We start from the raw sequence: 22,218 nt of genomic DNA on the forward strand, positions 1-22,218 counted from the left end.
CGAGCCGAAGGCGAGGGCCTTTAACAAGGGAGAGGGACTTTAATAGCGGTACAGCCCATCTACGAAGGGCTATAAGGCTATAAGAACATTCTGTCACTAGAGGACAGAATGTTCTGACAAAAACAAACAAAGCCTTTTGGGAGCGTGAGGGGATTGGAATCCCCTCAGGCTCCCTGAAGCCTTTGTTCACAGCCAGAGCTGTGAACAAAGAACCATTGGAATGTTGGAGCTCCGGGCTTACACCAGCCATTATAAGCCCAGAGCACTCCATTGTTTTCAATGGAGCTCCCAACATTCCAATGTTCTAATATGCAACGGGGTGACGGGGCGTCCCATTCTTCCCCTCTCCATCACCCCTTTCCCCTCATTTCTCGATCCTACAGGCTACTTCATTTCTTGCACCGATACAGTACTTTGGAACAAAACAGGCATCATACAATCCCCATTACATGTGCCCTAGACAGGACCGGCAGGGTGGAAGGACAGCAGTCACACAATGCCTGCGACAAGGCTTCACAGCTTAGAAGTCCAAGCAGGCTGGGAAAGCGGCCAGCGTGTCAACCAGCAGACATCGAGCATGCAACACAGGGCTTTCAGTGGGCCGGGTCTTGCCGGTGCTGAGATGGGTCCCTATCGGGCTCTTCATTTCTGCCTTCACCCTCAGGTTGGAAAATAAAATCTTAACTCTGCAGCAGAGCCACTGCTCAAAGACTTTGATGTAACTTCAGAGAGTTCTCTCACAGTCTCATCATTTTAGAACTGAAGCAAGTACTGTATTATATACAACAAAGCCATAGTCATTGCTTGTTTATTATATGTCACTAACAACCATTGACAAATCCAATAGCCCTTGCTTGTTGTAGGTGTAATGGTACTTGTATTATATATCTGGATGCAATGACAGAAGCAGAAAAATACCAGTCGGGCGGCACACTATGCTAAGCACAGATTTTTAGTTTGCGTGTTTTTAAGCCACGTCCTGAATTACATCGGCCACGCCCCTTTGAGAGCCCCCGGTTTTTTCAATAGACTTAAAGCCCAAATGCAATACCAACTACATAGCACGGCAGTCGCGGGAGCAGCTGCTCCGGTTATGGCTGTGGACCAAGCACCGTGGCCTGGACCTGCAGTGTGAGGGGTTCACCTGGTTTTGGGGTCGGCCTGGCCTGTGCTGGTAGACCGCCACGTGCTCCCGGAGTCGATTTGGCCCTGTGCTGGCAAACACCCAAACGTCGACTGCTTCCGGGGTCGCCCTGGTCCTGGGCTGGCAGGGACCCATAAACCCCCTGGTTCCGAGGTGAGTCCGGTCCTGGGCTGGCAGACACCCATGCGTACCCTGGCTCTGGCGCCTGGAAGTGGGCTGGCAGACACCCACATGTCATATGTACCGGTGGGTGCCCGTCCCAGGCTGGCAGACACACACAGGTCACCGGGGTCGGCCTGGTCTCAGAGGCGGACTAGAGCCGAGGGGTCAGCACCATGGTCTGGCAACAGGTCGGGCTGGTACGACGCCTGCTCTGGCACCCAGACGGCCCGGTCTGAAGAGACTGATGTGGCCCCGGTTCGGCCTCGTCTACCGGAGCAGAGAGCTTGGCTCTGGGTTCCCTTGGTCTCCGAGTGGCAGGAGCGCGCTCCGGCCCCAGGCAGGACACATCTGCAATGCAATAGGCAAATCCCAGGGCTGGCAAATAACCTCCCTCCAGGAAGCAGCGCAAGCAGCGCAGCCTTCGCCCCTGTATTGCCTCACTGGGCCTCCCATGCCCTCTCTCCGGGGAGCGGGACACGCTTCCTTCCGGAACAACGCTAGTGGCACAGGACTCTGCCTCCTTGCATGTGGGGTGCTCCCCTGTCCCATGCAGTCCCAGCCCGCTGGCACCTGCCGTGTGACACATAACACAGTCACACTCCCGACGCACCTCCCGGCTCTCACAGACAGGCACCCGCCCAGCCACGCCCCCAGCACAGCCCTACAAGTGAAGCAACACTGATGTGTGTGCACATGCTGGAAAGACAGCACCACCGCCGCGCCTCCAGCACCGGACCCTCAGAGGCAGGTCCAGAGGGCCATGGGGGCTAAAGCAGGGGCCGTGCACCAGGCAGTCACGGAGAACCAGACCCTCCGTGGCTGGCACTGGGCATCAATCATCACAGAAAGTGATGCAACGCCACATCCTCACAGGCACCGTGTGACCGTGCACCAGGCAGCCACATAAATCAAGACCCGTGAAGGCAGACACCCAACATAAGCCCCTCACAGACGGTGACATAGAATCGGCCCTACAGAGGCAGTGACCCTGTATCAGCCTCTAGTATGCAACCACAGTACTGAATTACAGGGAGCACCCACTCCACTTACAGGTCATTGATTGTGCCCCAGACAGTCACAGGCAGCTCTAGAGTGCCCGCATTTCTTAGGGTGTGGCTAGAAGTGGGTCCCGTACTCACTGTGCCAGGTGTGGCTAGAAGTGGGTCCCGTACTCACTGTGCCATGGGAATCAAGCTATATTTTACTTACGGCTAAATAGGTCGAAACAGACGGGGGTTGCTTGTGTTTCCATCTGGAGGGGGGTTTAGCCTGGCATTTCAGTCTGAACTGGACCACGTTTGTTTGCATTTGGACAGTCTCTGTCTACAGTGGCATGGTGGACGAAAACACGATGGACAGGAATGCAACCTCAGTAATTATCGGGCGTTGCAATTAATTCCACCAATCAATTTTCTGTTCTCAGAGGTAATCTCGGCGCACCTGTGCCTCGCAGCCAGTGATGGAGCGCTAACCCTCACAGTCCATCACAGTCACTCATACCTTTGCCGACAGTTTTCGAGCACCAGACTCTCAGAAACTGAGATTAGGATTATGCACTCTCAGGGTCAAGGATTGAGGACTGGCCTCAACAGATCACAAACAGTAAACCCAGTCCTAAAGGATCAAAAGACACCCTCAGACATACCAATGACCCTAAAGGAAATAATAAACCATAATACATTAAAGTATAAAAGGAAAATCCAATGCTATTGCTTATATACTGAAAGAAAATGACTGCTAAACTAAAAAAAAACACTATCTGATTTTACAGAGCGGGCACTTCCAAACACATGGGCAAAAGGATTTACTGATTTGTTGTACAAAAGTGGCAACCGCTTGACTCACATTCTTCAAGGTGTAAGAGATTTTACACAGAAGTCAAGTTCCGTAAAACTAAGGTGACCGCAGTTTGCACCATCTAGTCCATTCCTCTGTATTGCTCTGAACTCTGGGGAGCTCTTCTGAGCCAAAACCGTGATAAGTGGGTGCAACTTCAACAGAAAGGAGCACTGTTAGACTTGGCATCTTTTGGAGTGTTTCTCCTCAGTTTTTCCTTTCTGGCCTCCCGGGTTTGAGCCTGTTTTTGCTGGAGTAACGTTTCTGCGCACTTTTCGCACTGCTGATCAGTGGTAAAGTGCAGGCGCTCTCTGTGTCAATTGTGTTATGGATTGGTGTTCCCACGATTGGATGTTTAGATTTACTTGTTAGTCCCTAGTAATGTGCACTGAGTGTGCCAGGGCCTGTGAATCAAATGCTGCTTATGGGCCTGCAGCACTGATTGTGCCACCCACGTCAGTAGCCCTGAAAAGGGACCTCAGATCTGCCATTGCAGAGTCTGCTCGCAGTTTCTAACTGCCATGTTGACTTGGCCAGTGCACCCACTTGCCAGTCCCTAACCTTCCCTTTTCTTACATGTCAGGCATCCCAGAGGTAGGCCCAAGGTACCCCGGTGGGGTGGTGCAGTGTATGTGAAATGTGGGACATGCCCGGGTGTGTGTGGCATGTCCCGATAGTGAATTACAGCCAATTTCATTTTTCACTATTGCATGGCTACCGGTTACTCAGAAGAGAGAATGGGAGGTTTGTTTATAACATCTTATAAACTTAACTGGCCCAGTGAATTAGGTAGAAAATTTAAGTATAGTATGCTTGAACTCCAAATCTAAAGAAGCATCTTTTAGTAAAGGTGATTTTTACAATGTGTTTGAAAATATCACTTTTAGAAAGTACATATTTTCTTGCTCAGTCATCCCATGTGCCTCTGCTGGAATGTGGATTGCCTGTCTGGGTTTCGGATGACAGAAAACTTGGGAGCCAGAGGGGCTCCAGATAGTCTAGGTAGGTCAGGAAAGGGCTGAATATACCTGGGTTGCGACGGGGGAAAAAGGAAGAGATTTCCTTGCACCTCAAAGGGCCTGGTTTGCCTCGGACAATGCAGTCTCCACCTCCTGCCAAGAAATCACACAAGAGAAGTCCGCACTGGTTCTTGCCGGGCACAGACAACCTCTGCCTGTCAGATCAAAGGATTTTTGAGTACAAATACTGGGGCCCAGACCCCTGAACTTTAGAACTCATCTGGATCAATAAGACTGCCAAGAAGAAGAGCTGGAGATGCTGCGAGAAGGAACTACCACTTTGCTGTGTGGGTTGCTGTGCTGACCTGCAGTGGCTGCTTCTGTCTTGGGCAGTGAAAGGCCTGGACTGGACTTTCTGCAACCTAATTTGTGAGTCTCTCCAAGGGCTTGAAGTAGAGCTTGCCCCCTGTTCACGAAGTCTCAGGAACAGCAAAGACTTCAAGCTCTTTGTTGGACTTGGCCGTTTCCCCCAATTTTTTTTCGCTTTTTGCCCCCCCTAATTTGAGATGTCTCCCCCATGGTAATAAACCTGTATAGGCCATGTGTGGTGTGAGACGCCTTGTTAATATGTAATGTCAGGCAATGGTGTGAGCACTTGTCAATTTCCCCCATTGTAAAATGCACCCTGGTGAAATGCTGTGTTTTTAAAATGGATGCCCAGGCTATGTGTGTGCCACCTGACTGCAGGAGGTTAGCAGTCTAGTCGCCAGGTACCCAGCCACTCCAGCATTTGGAGGGAAGCCTGGCACCCAGGGTGCTCTACTCCTCCCCTGAGCCAGTTTAGACCAGTATGTCACCACATTCTAGAAGATTCTGGCACTGACTGGGAGGAGGGTATAGGAAAGGGGATGTGCCACCATGCAGAGAGACAGAGCTGGGGATACCGCCACTTGGCCCCCTACTGTCCCCAGGGCTTGTGAAGCCCCACTACAGGAGTTCAAGGCTGCTGTGTGGGAGGAGGGCCACGCTGCGGTGGGGATGGTGAAAGCCTACCACCCTGCTTTGATGATGCCCCCACTACCTGCTGACCTGGCCCAGTAGTGCCTACGGCTCTGTCCCCAGGGCCCCTGAAGAAGGAGGGGCCCTAGGTCCCTGGAGCGGTCGGGACCTCGCACCACGCAAGCGCTGCGTGAAGCGCCCAAAAAAGGGAAGGAGTGCTGTGGACTGGAACCCCCCCCCAGGAGGTGAGGAGTGTGCCCCTGGGGCTGGCTGTGAAACTGTCCGCCCCCCTTTCGATGTGTGCCTACCAAGCGCTATCCTTGTGAAGCTGTGGCCCTTTGGAAGCGCTGTGCTGTGAGGAGCTGCCTGTGAAGCGCTGCATGGGGAGGATTGTACCCCCAAGGAGCTGCGCTGTGAGGAACTGCCTGTCAAGCGCTACAACTCTCAAGCGCTGTGTATGCTGAAGGAACTGTGCCCATTTGAGCCCCCACGGCCCTGAAAGCGGTGTGGCCCGAGAGAGGAGCTGAGCGCAGTGAATAGCGCCGCATGTGCCTACCCCGCGTTTTCGCGCCCTTTTGCTGAGGGAATCCCTCTGCGGGAGCCTACCCTGCGTTTTGGCGCGCTTATGGTGTGGTTAAAATAATTAATGAAAGGGAGCCTACCCCTTATTACTGCCGTCATCACCGCTGCGGCCCGGCACGATAGCGAGGAGCCCCCTGCTGCTGTCATCTTCGTTGCGACGGCCCCCGGTACCAGGAGAGGGGCGCGGGAGTGAGGAGAGGGCCGCGCTAGGCCCTGAGGCCGACAGGGCCCGCATCACGTGATGGGGGAGACGTGACGTCGCCAGCCGCCACGCACGGATTGGCCCGCGCGGCCGCGTCCCCTGAAGGCCGCGCACAGATTCACTGCCGGCCGGGCAGCCAGAGGAAGAGAAGCTGACCCTAACCCCAGGGTCCCCGTGAGGGAGGGGGGACCTGGGTGAAGAAGGGGTTGAGAGGCGCAGTTGCGAGGCCTCCGTGGTCTAGAGGGAGCCCCATGGAGAGCGACCAGAGCGGGAGCCCACCCCGCCGGTCTGTGCCCCGCGAGAGGAGCGGCGTGCCACCTGGAGGGCTCCGTGTGCAGAGGGAGCTCTGCCGTTGGGAAGAAGGCTGCTGGAACGCGGGCGGGGCCCCCAGGAGTGGGGAGAGCCCACTCGAGTCAAACGCTGTGCGGCAGGGGCCTCGAGGCACATTGTCGGTGCCTGCCCCTACCGCAAAGGCACCATCGACTCCCGCTCATCAGCCAACGACAGCGATTCAGCAACGCCGCAGCCGCTGCTAGCACCTTGACAAGCACCGCCTTCATCTCGCACCGCGACACTGGTCTCACTGACGGCACCATCCGACGCCGCCACCGAGCCGCTGCTCGCACCGCAGCACCAGAGGCCTGCTGACGCCAGACCTCTGGATTCCATCAGAGAGGACTTCGACCTGCAACGCAAGTGACCAAGGGCCTCATCGCCCTGCACTTCTCACAGGTACTGTTTGCGGGTCTTCCCAACACCGTAGCTGGCCTGCGAACCCGCGACCAGCCAGAACTGTTGGATTTGTTGTTCACGACGCCGTGGTAGCCCCGGATGGAGCTATCGACATCGAGAAACTTTGTTTGAAACTTATTTTGATAACTACAGACTTTTTTTTTTACATATAGTATTGTGGATTTTTGTCGTTTTTGGTCTTGTTTTAATTATATAAAAATATTGGATTTTTTTTTAAACTGGTGTGGTATCCTTTTGTAGTGCGTACACTGTATTACTGTGGGTTATGTGGAAATCCTTTACACACCGCCTCTAAGATAAGCCTGACTGCTCGTGCCAAGCTACCAATGGGTGAGCAGGGGTTATTTTAGGAGTGTAACTCCCTTATCGTAACTAGACTGGAGGTTTTTGCCTGGCTTCGGCCCTTGCCCTAGCCTACGAGAAATCCCATTTTTAACAAGTCCACAGAACTTCCTCAACAACGCATGCAGAGCATAATTTAGGAGATATACCTTACTGATGGGTACAGAAAAACGCTAAAGAAATGTTCAGAGATATTCTATGCAAAAATGATAGCCAGGCCTACCAATTTAAACCCAAAAACATACAACACAGGAGTAAAAACTAGAAAATGCACCTCTGCTCCTCTGGCATAAAATGATGAACAAACCTGCTTGGAAAACCAAATAATGCTAACACAAGATGAAATGCTACAGGCCATTAAACACGGGATACTACCTGGCGTTCTACGTAATAAAAAACAACCAGCGCAGACAACGACCAAACACCAGGGTAAGACACAGCAGGCAAGCAAACACAGGTAACCACAGGGAGACCTGCATAGCAAAGAAATAAATCACTGGTACACAATGCACTCTAAAATCATGCAAAAAAGATAAGACACTACTACTAAAAATTGGCCTCGAAAAACAAAGACTTTCAAATATAAAGCAAAGAGGAAAAAATTGCACATCCTGCTAGGTGAATGATAACCATGGGAGGGCAGAAAAGCTGCTGAAAACCCAGCAGCGCGCCAACGTAAGGCATCCAGAAGGCCAAAATCCCAGAATCGTTTGAAAATTGTGCCCAGATAAAAAAAAAACGCTACGATGCAACGCTAATGGAAGAATGAGCTATATATAGGCTGCTAAAATAATGCTCAGGGGCATTCTGACAGAAATCCCTTGTACTATTTTACAGGCCCAAATGAATAAAGCAGCAGTACATTTTCTCATTTACTGCATAGGGTTTTAACGACACCTTAAGAATATACACCACTCTGGCAATACTTGTATGCAGGGTCATGTCAATAAAGCATTATTGCATTTTTTGTGTGCACACAGACATCGATGCAAACACTGGCACCATGATGAAGACGCTTCACCATATAGACGTTTCTACATAATCCTGCACAGATATCCTCAAACTGATGGCTTTAGAACGTGGGTTAAGAGATGATCGCGTAAGGAGCTAAGCAGAGCCACAACTCGCAGCTTTAAAGTCACCGGTTGGCACTTGGAGCACGCGTCTGCCTTGAACAAATACTGCTGCAAGTAATAGTTCAGTCAGTAATAACCCACACAGCGGGGTCTGTTCGATAACACTAAAACACAGCAAGCTTTTGGCATGCAACCTAACTCCTGCTTTAACCAACTATGGACTTTGTTATAATTTGGCCGTCAGCTCGAGTGGAGGTTCGGACACGGGATTACTGATAGTGGGATAATATATCTGGGACCCGCGTATTATGGGTTATTCCAAATATGTCCATTTGGACTGTGGCACAACACCTAAAAGGAAAATGTTACCTTGTAAACATCTGTTAATAGCTTGTAGTGATGTAGATTCACATGCTGTGCATATTCCTCTCATCTCGTGTGGGGCACGGATGTGTGCAAGTTGTTTTTCTTCTAAGAAGACTTTCGAGTCACAAGATACTGTGACTTCCCCTGGCAATAATGCGCATGACCTTCGTCTCCATTGTTAGAATGTTTGACCACACAGCAGGTGAGGATAGAATGCGAAGTGATGTATAAAGAGCAAGAGATCAGAAAGATATATACACTGAATACATCATATGATTACTTTGGATGTGCACCTTACTCATTCACACATCACAAGGAAAACACCGCAAATGATCAAAGCCACTGGCCACACATCACAATGGCAATAATCAAAACTCAACACTTCACCTGGTGCAAACACTGCATCTTAGCCCACTCCTGACCGGGGGATTAACAGCCGTGGATAAGAGCCTCAGCAACCAGGGTTCCGCTGTATCGAAGAAGACGGTCTGTTCCCATTCGGATTCCAAAATCCCAGTTTCTAAGTCAACTACCCTCAGCTTTTTAATCTCAAAACACATACTAGAAGGTTTGAGAGAGTTCCTCCCCACGATAAAGGAATCTTACCAGAACTGGCGAACTTCCAAGCAAGTATTCCATGGCAGGAAGGAGTTTCCATGCCCCCTCTACATTCTCGCATGTTCCAGCCTTTATTTTGTCGAAGCTCACAAAAGCCTTCCAGGGTACATTGAACAATCTCTCACAAAACAATCCTTGAACGTGATTAACCGAAACAACTTGCAAGTGTGGCTGGGCGCGCATAGAAGCTGAAGCCAGGTAGAGACAGATTTCAGGATGACATGAGGCCATGTCAAAGCCAATGGTAAGAACTTAGTAATACTACCAATGTACAACACAATGCACATCGGTGCACCACTGCATATAGTATCACATACTTCATCTCTCAAATTACAACACAGTGCACATTTGTGCACCACTGCTCATAACACTGTACTTCAAGACCAAAAAGTACATTCCACACCTCTCTTTCATGCTTTCAAATGCACATCTCACACATTCTGTTATTGGCAAGGCTGTCCTACTCTGTGACAGCTCCCACTGAAAGACTGCAAGATTACAAGAAAGAAACCTTAAGAAAAATAAGGCATATGGAGGATGTCGTACATTCAGGCTATGATAAAATAACACATCAAAATCAGTTAAAATAATGGAAGTCAAAGGTCATTACAGTGTGTCAGACCACAAGAGTGCCTCTAGCACTACAGGATGACATGCAAATTGTGGTGTCTTTGTGACCAGGACAGGAGGCAGAGAAAGGGAAAAGGTTCCACGATCGCATGAAAGCAGGCAAGATGTGGATGACCATGAACTGCTTGAAGTTAAACTCCAGCAAAACGGAGGTCCTCATTTTTGGAAATAATGCCAACTTTTGGACCCCAGACTGGTGGCTGGAAGAACTAGGGACTCTCCCTGAACCAACTAGGAAAGCAAAAAACCTGGAGGTCCTAGTCGACAATAAACTTACCTTTGGGGACCAGGTAAATGCTGTTGCCTCTGCTAGCTTCCATTTCCTCAGAATGATTAAGAAAATAATGTCATTCTTACCAGTAGACAGTCAACGGACAGTGATGACATCTCTAATCCTGTTGCGTATGGACTACTGTAACAGCCATTATTTAAATATCCAAAAGAAACACTTAAACAAATTCCAACTCATGCAAGATGTGGCTCCCAGTCAAACAACTGACTCAATTTAAATCCCTGTGCACAGTTTTCAACGCCATTCAAGGATTTGGCCTGGACTGCCTGGAATAGCGTTTTCACTGGCACATCTCCAGAAGAGTTCTTCGCTCCTCTGGAGCCAAAAGGGTGGCTATACCCCCGTTAAAAAAAGTCAACTGGGGTGGAAGAAGCTTCATCACGTGGCTGCAAGGGCTTGGAATGAGCTTCCTTTCCATATGAGGAATGCCACCGAGCTGATGACATTTAAGAAAGGACTGAAAACCTGGCTTTTCACTAAATAGGTCATCACATACCCCTCTGATCAAAGGCAGTAGCTAGCGCCAGGACACCCTCGGGTAATCGTTGCGTTTAAGAAATAAAATTAACAGAACATAACATATGTGGAAACAGGCATCCTTTAAGTCGAGTGCTGCCATAAAGTCACCTTGCTGGAGAAGTGGAATCACATCCTGAAGAGTCACCATGTGAATATGCTCCGATAGGATGTATTCATTTAGGGGCCCGAGGTCGAGTATGGGCTAAGGGACCCCGTCTATTTGGGTAGTAGGAAATACAGTGAGTACACTCCTGTACCTTGTTGATGTCGGGGGACTGGTTCTATAGTCCCTTTGAGAAGGAGGGCTTAGACCTACTCCAAAAGCAAGCTTTAATGTTCTGGTGACAGTCTGTGTTTGCTAGATGGAATGGTGGGAGCCGTGCAAATGAGCACCAGATAATAACCATGTTGGATCATATCCAGCAACCACTGGTCTAAGGTGACAGTTTGCCATGTGGGAAAACAGATGTTTTATGGTAGGGGGAGAAGAAGCAAGTCAGAGTTTGGTGGTGGGTGTAGCTCCTTTGGGGGAGCTACCTTTGCATCTGCATCTGAACTGTTACCCCTATAAGACCCTCTAAAATAATCCCGGGGAGAGGATTGCTGGCCCTGGGTGTGCTGACGTGGGGGCTTCAAAGGAGGTGGTCTTCGAGCCTCCAAGGTAAGAGGTGCAGCAAAAGGAGCCTGGGGGAGCGGGTGTTTGCAGTGTCTCCATCGCTATGGCTTTCTCTGTATCCTTTTGAATTTATTTCTAAAACTTGGTCCACTTGTGGACCAAAGAGGTGCTCACCATCAAATGACATGTTCAGCAGGTTCTGCTGAACTTCCTTGGCTTAAAGCCAAAGATAAGGAGCCATTTGTTTCTGCAAAGCAGAATGCTAGAATGCACCCCTCTGGCAGCAGTGTTGGCTGCGTCCAAGGCAAAGCAGATAGAGGTGTTGGACATGAGCTTGCACTCAGAAACTATCTCCTGAACTCTTTTTCTAGGCTCTTCAGGAAGATATTGGTGGAGCGCCTCTATTTCGTCCCAATGGGCCAGATCGTACCGTGCAAGGCGGCCAACAGAATTAACTATGCAAAAGTAGTTGGCCAATTGCACATCCACCTGTCTTCCTGCCGCATCCAAGCTTTGCTTTCCTTTACTGGTTGCAGGGCATCCCCGTGGCCTGGGAGTAAGCTTGCCTTATGGTCAGTGGTATTCACCAGAGAGTTGGGCAGATTCAGATGGTTCAGAAGAGGAGGCTTTATATTTTTTTATCCACCCTAGGAGTTATAACCCTAGCCTGGACAGGGTCTTTAAGGGGTGTGACGTAACTTACCCTTGAGCATGGGGAGATACGGAGAGGAGTGGTGAGTAGAGGAGAGGATTTCACAGAGGAAGTCCTCATCTAAGGGCTGTGTGGAGTACCACCTTGTGAAAGGAGGCAGCCCAACTGATGAGTTCCCGAAAGGATGTGGAATCATCCAGAGGGGAGGGGCAAGTAGGGTTAAGGCCAGGCCCTAGAAGGTTTATATCATAAGGGTTCCATGGATCACACAGTGGAGGAGTGTCAAATGTGTCATCACCCCCTCCCCCACACCCACTGGTGTGAAAGTGTGGAGACCTCTGAGGTATGAGGTCCAGGGGGGCCCTTGCAGAAGTAGGCGGGAGGGCGAAGGATGAGGAACCAGGGGAGGTGATGGTGGTAAAGGGGTAAGGGTCTGGTAGCCTTATCCGCTTTCGTGCAATGTTTAGCCGGAATTAGAATGTCCAAGGCCTCCTCAAACGACAACTGATGTTTCAAGGGTGGAGCAGCAGGGCCCCGGGGGGTGCAAGAATGCAACTCCTGCGGGGTGAATAACTAGGAGATTCTGCCTCGAGTCTAGCTGCTCCTGCAGCATATGGAGAATCAGCTTCACTGCGCCAGTGTCGGACTTGCTGGTGGATGCCAAAGCCTTTTGTTTTGGTGGTGAAGATCTGGTTGGTGCCGAGGTGGATGTAGTAGGTGTCAAGGGTTTGCTTGGTGTCAGGGTTCCTGGCATCAAAGCAATTCGTTTTGAAGGTTTCGTTGGTGCTGAGCCAAAGCTGAGCGGGTGTCTGAAGTAAGTGGTTTGTTGGTGCTGATCAGGGCCCCAAAGGCTAAAGCATGACTCTGGGAGAGTGCGGTGTCGAGGGGGTGCCTTAGTCATCAACTGCTGCAATGGCGAAAGGACCTCTATCACCAACTCTCTACAGGGGAAAAAACCTTTTCCTCTGCAGCTGACAGTTAAAGATGCTGCTCTCCTTCAACATCCTCAGAACCGAAAAGGTCTGGGATGTCATCTCTGCCCCTGCTCAACACCTCGAATCGACAAGCGCAACATTCATGAAGACTCTTTTTGGAGAGAAAGGAGCAGCACGCGTCGTAGGCAGCCTTGTTGCGTTCCGGTGACAAACACAAACTGCAGACCTGATGGAGATTGGTCCAAAGAAAGTTAGCTTAGCAGCGCAGACAATATCAAAATGAAATCCGTTCCATTGCCATAGAGGCATGGTGGAGATGCGATGGAGAGACATGAGTAGGCCCAGATGGGCGAGGACCAGGAGGGGCTGCGGTTGTCCCAGACCTGCTCAAGCGAAGTAATCAGACGTTGATCCGAGACAGAAAGTAAGGGAGATGCAATCGAAGTAAAATACTGACGGAGGGATGGACAATATGAACCACAAGAGTACAGTTACAGTGTTGACCCGGAGCACACGTCCGTACCCGAAAGTGGAAAGAAAATAATCTAACAATGGAGTTGATGACCATGTGCATTATTGCCAAGAGGAGCAGGCATAGTACCTTGTGGCTCAAAATATAACTTTCACACATCCAGGCCCAACACTAGTTGACAGGATTATGCACCGCGTGTGTATCTATCAGCTATACGTGACCCAGAACATTTGTATTACTGTGCCGATTCATATGTGCTTCACAAATTTTGGGCGTTTCACTGGCCACATATAAACCCGACTGTAGCAAGTGGAAGCGTAGATGGAATGACCACAAAACTTAATTCTCGTTTTGGCAGAAAATGGGGCATTTAGTTTGTAACAAACTTCAGAAAACGCCTAATCCTGGACTCCATGTATTCAACTCAATATTGATTTTGGAATAAGATTTCATAAAGCAGCGATTACAGCGATTATTAACCTTTTCACTTGTGGGGACCCCTAATGACTGACAATTGGAAACCGGAGACTCCCATATAAAGACTTCCTATCATTTCAACCTAAAAATAATACACAAAACTACTGAAACAAGTATACATTAAACACATTCATAAATAATGAAACATTGTGTTTATAAACAGACAGAAGATATACAAATATCAACCTTTTAATGGGAATCGGAGCACTTCAAAAATTGGATTTATTTCTAAAAGGCAAAGTGATATTATAGGCTATAGCATACTGCTTTGTCTTTCTTTTGCTCCTAAAGTATGATTTTTGTCAGTGCATATCAATGCTTTAATTGAGGTCACCATTTGTCCATACTGCTAATCATTGTACTTGAGATGTTCTCAAGAATCAAGGTAAGGTTACCAACGTAATAATTAACTTCCCATTTTTTTCCACATTTACAGAACTTTAAAAAAAATGACTGTGGGAGGGCAGGTCGGATATATAAACGCGGAGGCTGTATATATTCTCTAACAGTGGCTGATTTATTGTCAGGATATACAGTGGGGCAAGGTGAAGTGGTAAAACCAGTGTCCTCTTCTTCTGACTCCTCAGGTGTTGTTACAGGGGTCTTGATATCTTCCAGTAGGGGGCCAGTGGCCGAGGCTTGAGACTCCTCCCTCTCCGTGATGATGTCCGATTCTGGAGGCTCATTAAGGAGAAAAGAAAGAATGAGGGCTGTCAGTGGTTTTATACTATGAGGGAAATGCTACCGTCACCAACACCCGGTGGTTTGAAAACACTATTCTGAATGAGGTAGGAAAACAGAGGTGAATAGGGATAGGGGTTTTGTCTTTACTGATAAAAGGTAGTGTGGAGTTTTTTTTAAGTGCCAAGGGGTACACGGTTTCAAAGAGTTTAAGGGCAACGCGGAGGTTCGGGGTTTTATTAAACCGTCACCCTCCCTTTTATCAACCCCTCCAACTCCTCCCTACCTCCACCCTCAGTTCACCCTCCCAGACTGCCCGTGAAGCGGTGTGACTCACCGACCCTGCCGTAACTCTCCAGAGTTACGGCCACTCCTCAGCTTCCTCCAATCTTCAGTCCAGTGGTCGTCTTCTCCGTCTTCGCTTGCGGCGTCCTCCTCGCGTTCCCGTTCCTCCGAGTCGCCAGGCACTTCCGCGTTCGGCTCTTCCTCTCTGGTTCCGCTTCCGCAGGATAACGCCCGCTCCTCTTGCCGAGTCCTGTCTTTTAAGTAGTGTCATTACTGGTTCCGGGGTTAGCTCCACCCTCCTGGCCTCCTCACGGCTCTGCGGAGAAAGACGAGAGGTGGCTGGACTTTCTTCCTTGATCCCGAGTGGTCGGCAACTTCCCCATTTAGGCAGAGTCCCGGGGAATTCTGGATCTTGTAGGGTTCTTGAGGTATCAGAACCCTTCCTCTCACAATGACAATTTCACATTTATTTTTTATGTAGATACCTTATTAATATGTTTATATATATTGTTTGTTTTTAACAGTCGTGGGTAGACCATCCGAGTATGTGTCACAAGACACTCAGAGGTTCACAGACCCCAGGTTAAGAACCACTGCCATAAAGCATTACTTGGCAATAAAATAAGTTATTGCACTGTTCCAGGAGCCACTACCTTCCCCCAAGTTTTTCAGGAAAGTCTACATATCCGTGTTTTGTGGCAAGTCTGAAGCAGCAACCTGAAATTGGGAATATACTGCAGCACAGCCTCTGGTGACTCGAAGGTCTTCAGTCCAGAGGGGTGTCAAACACTGAACATCAAGCTACCAAAGTAACACCCAGACGGATGCCCTATGCGAGTCTTGGGGCACCATTGACCAGGGCCATTTCACCTCTCTATAGCATGGCTCCATTACAGGAACACTAAGAGGAATCGCCAAGCAGGCGAGGTGCCTGAAGTGGGAGACCGGATTCTATGTCAGGAGCGGAGGCTTCTGATTAGGCTGTCACTTTCTCCTTTATTTTTCTCCAGCAGCCATTAAAAAGGTATCAACAATCTCAACAAAACTACATTTCCCATGAGCATCAGGGAAAATGGAAACAGAAAATGTCTCTGCAACTGTCCAATCCCAGTCCAGGGCTCCCAATATCCTTTCCCTGCTGGCACTCTATCCTCCTCTTTCTTCGCTGCTCCAGCAGCATACAGATGAGTGTTTTTCCTTTTTCTGACTTAATGTTTACTGTTTGGTGACTTATATGCTGAAGCGCTTAATATCGCGCTGGTTATCGCACCGCGCTTTGCTTCCCCGGGGGGAGGTCGACGAAGCGCTTGTGTGCGGGAGCGTTTCTCCGCTCCTTTTGTGGTGTGTTGTTCTCTTCAGGCTCTGTGCGCGGGCGGCCTCCCGCCGCTAGGGGACCGCGCTTGCCTCGCTGCCGCTCTGAGGAGCATACCCCCCGTCGGGCGCGAGTCGTCGAGTTCCGCTTTCTACTCGCGTCGGGAGAGGCGGCTCAACGGACTCGCGCACCGCGGTGGAAGACTGGTGTGGTGGAAATTGAGAGACTTTGAGCAGCGCTAAGGCTTTTCGGAACAGAGCCCCTGCCCGGAGCCTGAACACCCGCGAGGCGGGTAGGATATTGATTGAGTCTTCGGGACCGGCACGGGCAAGTCTATACGTGGTGCCTCATAGCAGAGGTTGTTGGTCCCACCTTATACCTGATTACCCAGCTTCAGTGGGAAGAAATAAAGATAGCTTTAGAGTTCTGCCCTACCTTTCACCCCTGTTGACGTTGGCTTCTGGGCGTAACGCAGGAGCACAAGGTAGTATGAAGAATATTATGAAGAGGAAGAGGAGCAGCAGCTCATGGACCTGCCAGTGGATGACCACTTCTGTCAGGTTATGGACTCTTCCATTCTTAAAGCAGTGTTGCGGGTGGTTGCACCCTTAGAAAAGAAAATTGACCAGCTACAGGCACAATGCCAGCACCCCGGGCAAGGGGCTGACCTTTCGGGGCAGGCGGACCCTGTGCCTCAGAGCCAACCATCGACGGATTCCACAGACCCCAAGAGGAAGCGCCCGGCGGACGCGGGGGTCGACCCAGATGCTTTTTCGAGGCTTAAGAAAGCCTTTCTGGATGCGAAGACAGCGGACCCCCCTTCCACCTCAAAGGAGGCACCGTCTGGTGCTTTGGGGGACGGCATGGACGACGCGGCCACCGTCGACCTAGATGAGTCGCCCCAAACCTCGGATGGCGATGGGGACCCAGATAACTCGTGGCTTCCCATACAGCCCACTCAGGGGTCCAGCTCTGATCCCAGTTCTGACATGCTTAATCCTGACGAGTTACTTCATCCGCGCTCGTCGCACTGGGTTCCCGCTCCTAAGGTGGCGGCCTATATGGCAGCTAGGCTTCGCAAACCTTTGGACCAGGAGGTGCGTAGTTGCCTTCAGGCAGAGTGTTCGCGCCCTACATTGGAGGGTAAGGTAACAATGACTCCCGAGATAGATCCCAAAATGTCTACATTCCTCACTAAATTTGTGAAGGACCCCAAGAAGGGCATCGACAAACTTTTGGACAGGGCCGGGCCGTTGGCTAAAATTTTGGATATGGCCGAAGACGCCAAGGCCTCGGGATCCTTGATCTCCCCGGAGACCCTTTCTGGTTGGGCACAGAGAGCGATAATCTTCCTAGGAAATGCAAACGTGGCCATTTCAACGGAGAGATGAAGGTCTATTTTGATCAAGATTGACCCGAAGTTGGGTGAGCTAGCCACATCCGAGGCAGGTCCGATGGCGGATGGTAACCTCTTCGGAGACCCGTTCGTAAAGGAGCTGGGCAAATTCGTGAATATCTTCAACTCTCTGGACAAGGCCGAGTCGTCCGTCAAACGAATCTTCACGCCACGTGTTTTTGGCGCAGCCAGTCGTGGAAGGGGCCGCTCGTCTGGCAGACCATACAACAGAGGCTCCTATAAACAAGGTGACTCTCACCGAGGCCAATATCAGGACCCCGACAAATTCGGGAATTTCTACCACACCAGAGGCTATCCCTGCCGCCGTGGTGGACGAGGCAGAGGAGACGGCGGTTACAATAATCACAAAGGTGAGGCTCCAGAATGTTACAGGCCTGAAAGTGGGGTGCAGACTCCAGTTTTTTCTTCAGGCTTGGTCTTCGCTCACCTCCGACGCTTGGGTCTTACAAACCGTCGGTGGGTTCCAAATAGAATACTCAGGACTCCCCAGGCAGCCCGTTCGTCCCAGACCTATCAGTTTCACGCAGGACCAAAGCGCTCTGATAGACAGGGAAGTAGCGGATCTCCTCCGAAAAGGGGCCATTGTGCAGACGAAACTGCACCCGCAGGGTTTCCTCAGCAATATTTTCATTGTGATAAACCTCAAGGAGTTCAATGGCTGGCTCATTTACCACCATTTCAAGATGGAGGGCATTCACCTCCTGCGGGATCTGCTTCAGGAGGGGGACTGGATGGTCCGGTTGGACCTGAAGGATGCCTACCTCACGATTCCTATCTTCGCTCCCCACAGACGTTTCCTTCAGTTTCAGTGGGGTCAACAGACCTACGAGTTTGTCTCCCTTCCTTTCGGACTGTCGTCCGCGCCGTGGTGTTTCACCAAGGTGCTTAAACCGGTGGTGGAGCGCTTGCGTACAGAGGCCATCCGTCTGATAATTTATCTGGACGACATGCTCCTCCTGCATCAATGCCCACGGACATTGCTGTCCCACCTTCAGAGGGCGGTCCACCTCATGGAATCCTTGGGGTTCATAGTCAACGAAACCAAGTCGAACCTAGTCCCATCCAGGAGAATGCAGTTCCTAGGTTTTCTGATAGATTCAGTGGAGGCCACATTGTCACTGCCTTCTCGGAAACTTTCCAAGATCAGGCACGAGTTGAGACGCACCCTGGCACGCCCAACGATCCTGTTGCGACACCTAGCCAGGGTCGTGGGTCTCTTATCGTCGTCCATTCAGGCGATCTTCCTGGGACCCCTTCATTACCGGGCCCTTCAACGCCTCAAAGCGTTTCATCTCCGCAAAGGTCTCACCTACTCCCAGGTTGTTCCCCTTACGGAAGAGGCCAGGACGGAGCTTCGATGGTGGATCGAACATATGGATGCCTGGAATGGTCGGGCGATCTTCGGTTCCAAACCAGACTTGGTGATAGAATCGGACGCCAGCGGCCTGGGCTGGGGCAGCGCGTTGCGGCGCTGTTTCTGTAGGCGGAGTATGGTCATCCGCAGAACGGGATCTCCACATCAACTGTCTGGGGTTGATGGCGGGGTCGTTTGCAGTGAAGTGTTGGACGAAAGACAAAGTTCAGTGTTGTGTCCTTCTAAAGATGGACAACGTGGCGACGGTGCGCTACATCAACCACCTGGGGGGAACCAGGTCCAGGGCCTTATCCGATCTTTCTCTGACTCTTTGGGAGTATTCCCTATCCAACGAAATATCCCTGACGGCGGAGCATCTCCCAGGCTCAGACAATCAGGTGGCGGACTGGTGGTCTCGTCATTGGAGGGACGCCAGTCTATGGCAACTTCGTCCAGATGTGTTCAAGGCGATTCAGGACAAATGGGGTCCGTTCACAGTGGACCTCTTTGCTTCCCGTCTGGACGCCCAGCTGGAGCGTTATTTCAGTTGGTGACCAGATCCGGATGCAGCGGCGATAGATGCGTTTCTACAGGATTGGAGCATGGAGAGGGGCTACGCATTCCCTCCCTTTGCGATGATCATGAGAGTGTCCACCCAGGTACGGAGACACCAAGCGGATCTGGTGGTGATCACCCCGATCTGGACGTCGCAAGCCTGGTTTCCGGTTCTGATGGAACTTTCCTGGGATTTTCCAATCCCTCTACCCCGCGTTCCAGATCTCCTCAAGAATCCTCAAGGAGATCCTCACCACCTCCTGACAACAGGCAACCTGTGTCTGATGGCCTGGCGGGTTACAGGCAACGCTGGCAAGTCCCGGGACTTTCGGAGGACGCTGCCACGCTGTTGGCCAAATCCTGGGCAGACAGTACCAACAAGAGGTACCGATCAGCATGGTCTCGGTGGAGTAGTTGGTGTCTGCGATTGCAGATTGATCCAGTGGGGGCGGACATTGTCCACGTCCTTAATTTTTTAGCCTCCCTAGCAAAGGACGGCTTAGCGTACAGATCTATCAATACCTTTAGGTCTGCCATATCAGCAGGGCATATCCCGTTGGAGAACCATTCGATAGGGGAACACCCTCTAGTCTGTAAACTACTGCGGGGAATTAGGTTATCAGTTCCCCCGGAACCCCGCTATTCAGTGTTATGGGATGTAAATAAGGTCCTTAACTTATTTCAAGAGTGGCCATCCAATAAATACCTGTCGAGAAAGCAGATTTCGGTGAAGCTGGCAATGCTGCTTTGTCTGATCTCCTGTCGCAGAGTCTCAGATGTGAGAGCCTTAGACCTTACAGTACCTTGACCCCGGATGGGGTTGCCTTCCATATCTCTAGGCATACCAAGGGGGATTCCCGGTCTATCTCGTATCCTGCATTCCTGGATGTCCCGAAGCTATGTGTGGTCAGGGCGCTAAAGGCCTATGAAGTGGCGACGATTGATATACGCCCACAGGGTGTCAAACAACTATTTATTGCTCTTACTAAACCACACGGGCGGTTTCATCCCCAACTATAGCGCAATGGGTGCGATGGGTTATGCAGGAAGCTGGCATAGAGGTTTCTCGGTTTGGAGCCCATTCTGTGAGGGGAGCAATGGCGTCCAAGGCATATTCCCTGGGAGCCCGCCTGGAAGACATTCTGAAAGCTGCAGATTGGTCTTCGGACTCCACCTTCAAGAGATTTTACTTTAAGCCAGTAGCGTCTCTGGCTTCACTGGTGGTGGATAAGCTTTGAACTAGCCTAATCAGAAGCCTCCGCTCCTGACATAGAATGAAAAATTTCCTAGCTAATGTACAGGAAAGTTTCAATTCTATTAAGGAGGCGGAGGCGAGGATTAGCCCACCCTGTCTTCATTCGAGCCCGCCCAGAATTACTACGTTGGGACAGTAAGTAAAATCTTTATGATGCAGTTTCCTATTGTGATGTGACGGGTTATGATGTTCTTCTTTTCACTGTTCTGTTCAAGGATGTTGTAATGCTCATACGTCGATTATCTTGCTGACTGATGAGATGGGCATTCATTTCTTGGTGCCTTACGTACTCTGTTTGTACCATAGGTTCCGACACGGGCAAGCAGGAGTAATGAATGAAAAATCTGTGGCAGTGTCGCAGGATGAAAGAGGAGGATAGAGTGCCAGCAGGGAAAGGATAATGGGAGCCCTGGACTGGGATTGGACAGTTGAAGAGACATTTTCTGTTTCCATTTTCCCTGATGCTCATGGGAAATGTAGTTTTGTTGAGATTGTTGATACCTTTTTAATGGCTGCTGGAGAAAAATAAAGGAGAAAGTGACAGCCTAATCCTCGCCTCCGCCTCCTTAATAGAACTGAAACTTTCCTGTACGTTAGCTTGGAAATTTTTCATTAGGGCAGTCAACTGCATGTCAGGCACACCCTCATTTTGAACCGACTTTCCCAGTCCTACTGGCTCTCTAAAGAATCCTAAGGACATAATCCCATGTATCACATCAGGCTGCAGACAGACAGGCTCAAAACATAGCAGCAAGCTGGCTCTTAACACCTTGGCTGCTAGAGGTATTCTCCCCCGGTGCTGCATTCCCAGATTTTCCATTGTTCATGACGAGCTCAGCTCGTCATCAGCACAGCTCAACCGTGACTCATGACGCGCTGAGCTCGTCATGAGCATCGAAGGGGTTAATATAGTGGAGGAAAAAAGGTACACTGTGCAAAGAGTGAAGGCAAACCACAAAGGAATTACAGAGGCACATATAACACCCCAAATGCTCGTTTTTGTGCTAGTGTGGGCATGTAGTTGGGCATACCAGAGGGTAGTGCTAAAGCATTTACTGCACACACAAAGGCAGAAAGTGAGACCACACTCAAAGAAATCTGACACCAATTTATAAAATTAAAAATAACAGACAAGTACTTTTCGAGTTATGAATTTTTACAGTTTTTAAAAATGGACACTACAATTTCTGAAGCAATAATATTATCCTATGGAGGAAAGACATACACTTCATACAGGTGCTTCACAGTGACTTATAATACCAATCTCCTTGACTTAAGGTAAGGATGGGACAAGCAGCAGCAACAGATCACCTCAGGTGGCACTGGAGAGGCCGGGTACAGAGGTGCTTTTTAGCATCGGGTGCCTAATATTATCCAATGGGGGGAAAACATGTACTGCATTCGGGCAATTCACAGCGACTTACGGGACCATTCTCCTGGACTTAAGGTGAGTATGGAACAAGGTCGAAGGCCACCCAACATGTCTCCTCAGGATGCTCTGGGGCGTCTGGGTGCAGAGGTGGTTATTGCATTTGTGTCCAATTCACTTTAATGAGGAATGGTCCGGTTGCAGAGAGGCTGCCAGCTGGGACTGCGAGACCAGTCAGACTGAACTAACATGGAGGCTCAGGTCTAACAATGCTCAGGACCATGGGGACACCGTTGGTCCTCTTCTCCTCGGATCAGGGTGGCAGGGTGCAGAGGTGTTCTGAGGCATCGGGTTTTCG

General features: G+C 50.1%; 1 protein-coding gene and 1 pseudogene across 6 annotated transcripts in view; one reads left to right on the forward strand and one right to left on the reverse strand.

The window, feature by feature from the left end:
- RASAL2 (RAS protein activator like 2) overlaps positions 1–22,218 on the reverse strand; it is a 785,014-nt gene that overhangs the window by 211,645 nt on the left and 551,151 nt on the right. Inside the window, exon 1 of one of the 6 annotated variants that reach the window (XM_086956491.1) lies at positions 1,145–1,795. The exons of the other annotated variants lie outside the window; for them this stretch is intronic. Within the exon in view, the coding sequence (XP_086812617.1) occupies positions 1,145–1,377 (233 nt within the window). The 5' untranslated portion in view covers positions 1,378–1,795. Of the gene's footprint in view, positions 1–1,144; positions 1,796–22,218 lie in introns of those variants that run through there. 6 annotated transcript variants of the gene reach the window in all.
- Positions 9,759–20,823, forward strand: LOC147747843 (uncharacterized; annotated as a pseudogene).

The sequence above is a fragment of the Lissotriton vulgaris genome, chromosome 1_1 (assembly GCF_964263255.1).
Source record: "Lissotriton vulgaris chromosome 1_1, aLisVul1.2, whole genome shotgun sequence".
Classification (NCBI taxonomy): Eukaryota; Metazoa; Chordata; class Amphibia; order Caudata; family Salamandridae; genus Lissotriton; species Lissotriton vulgaris.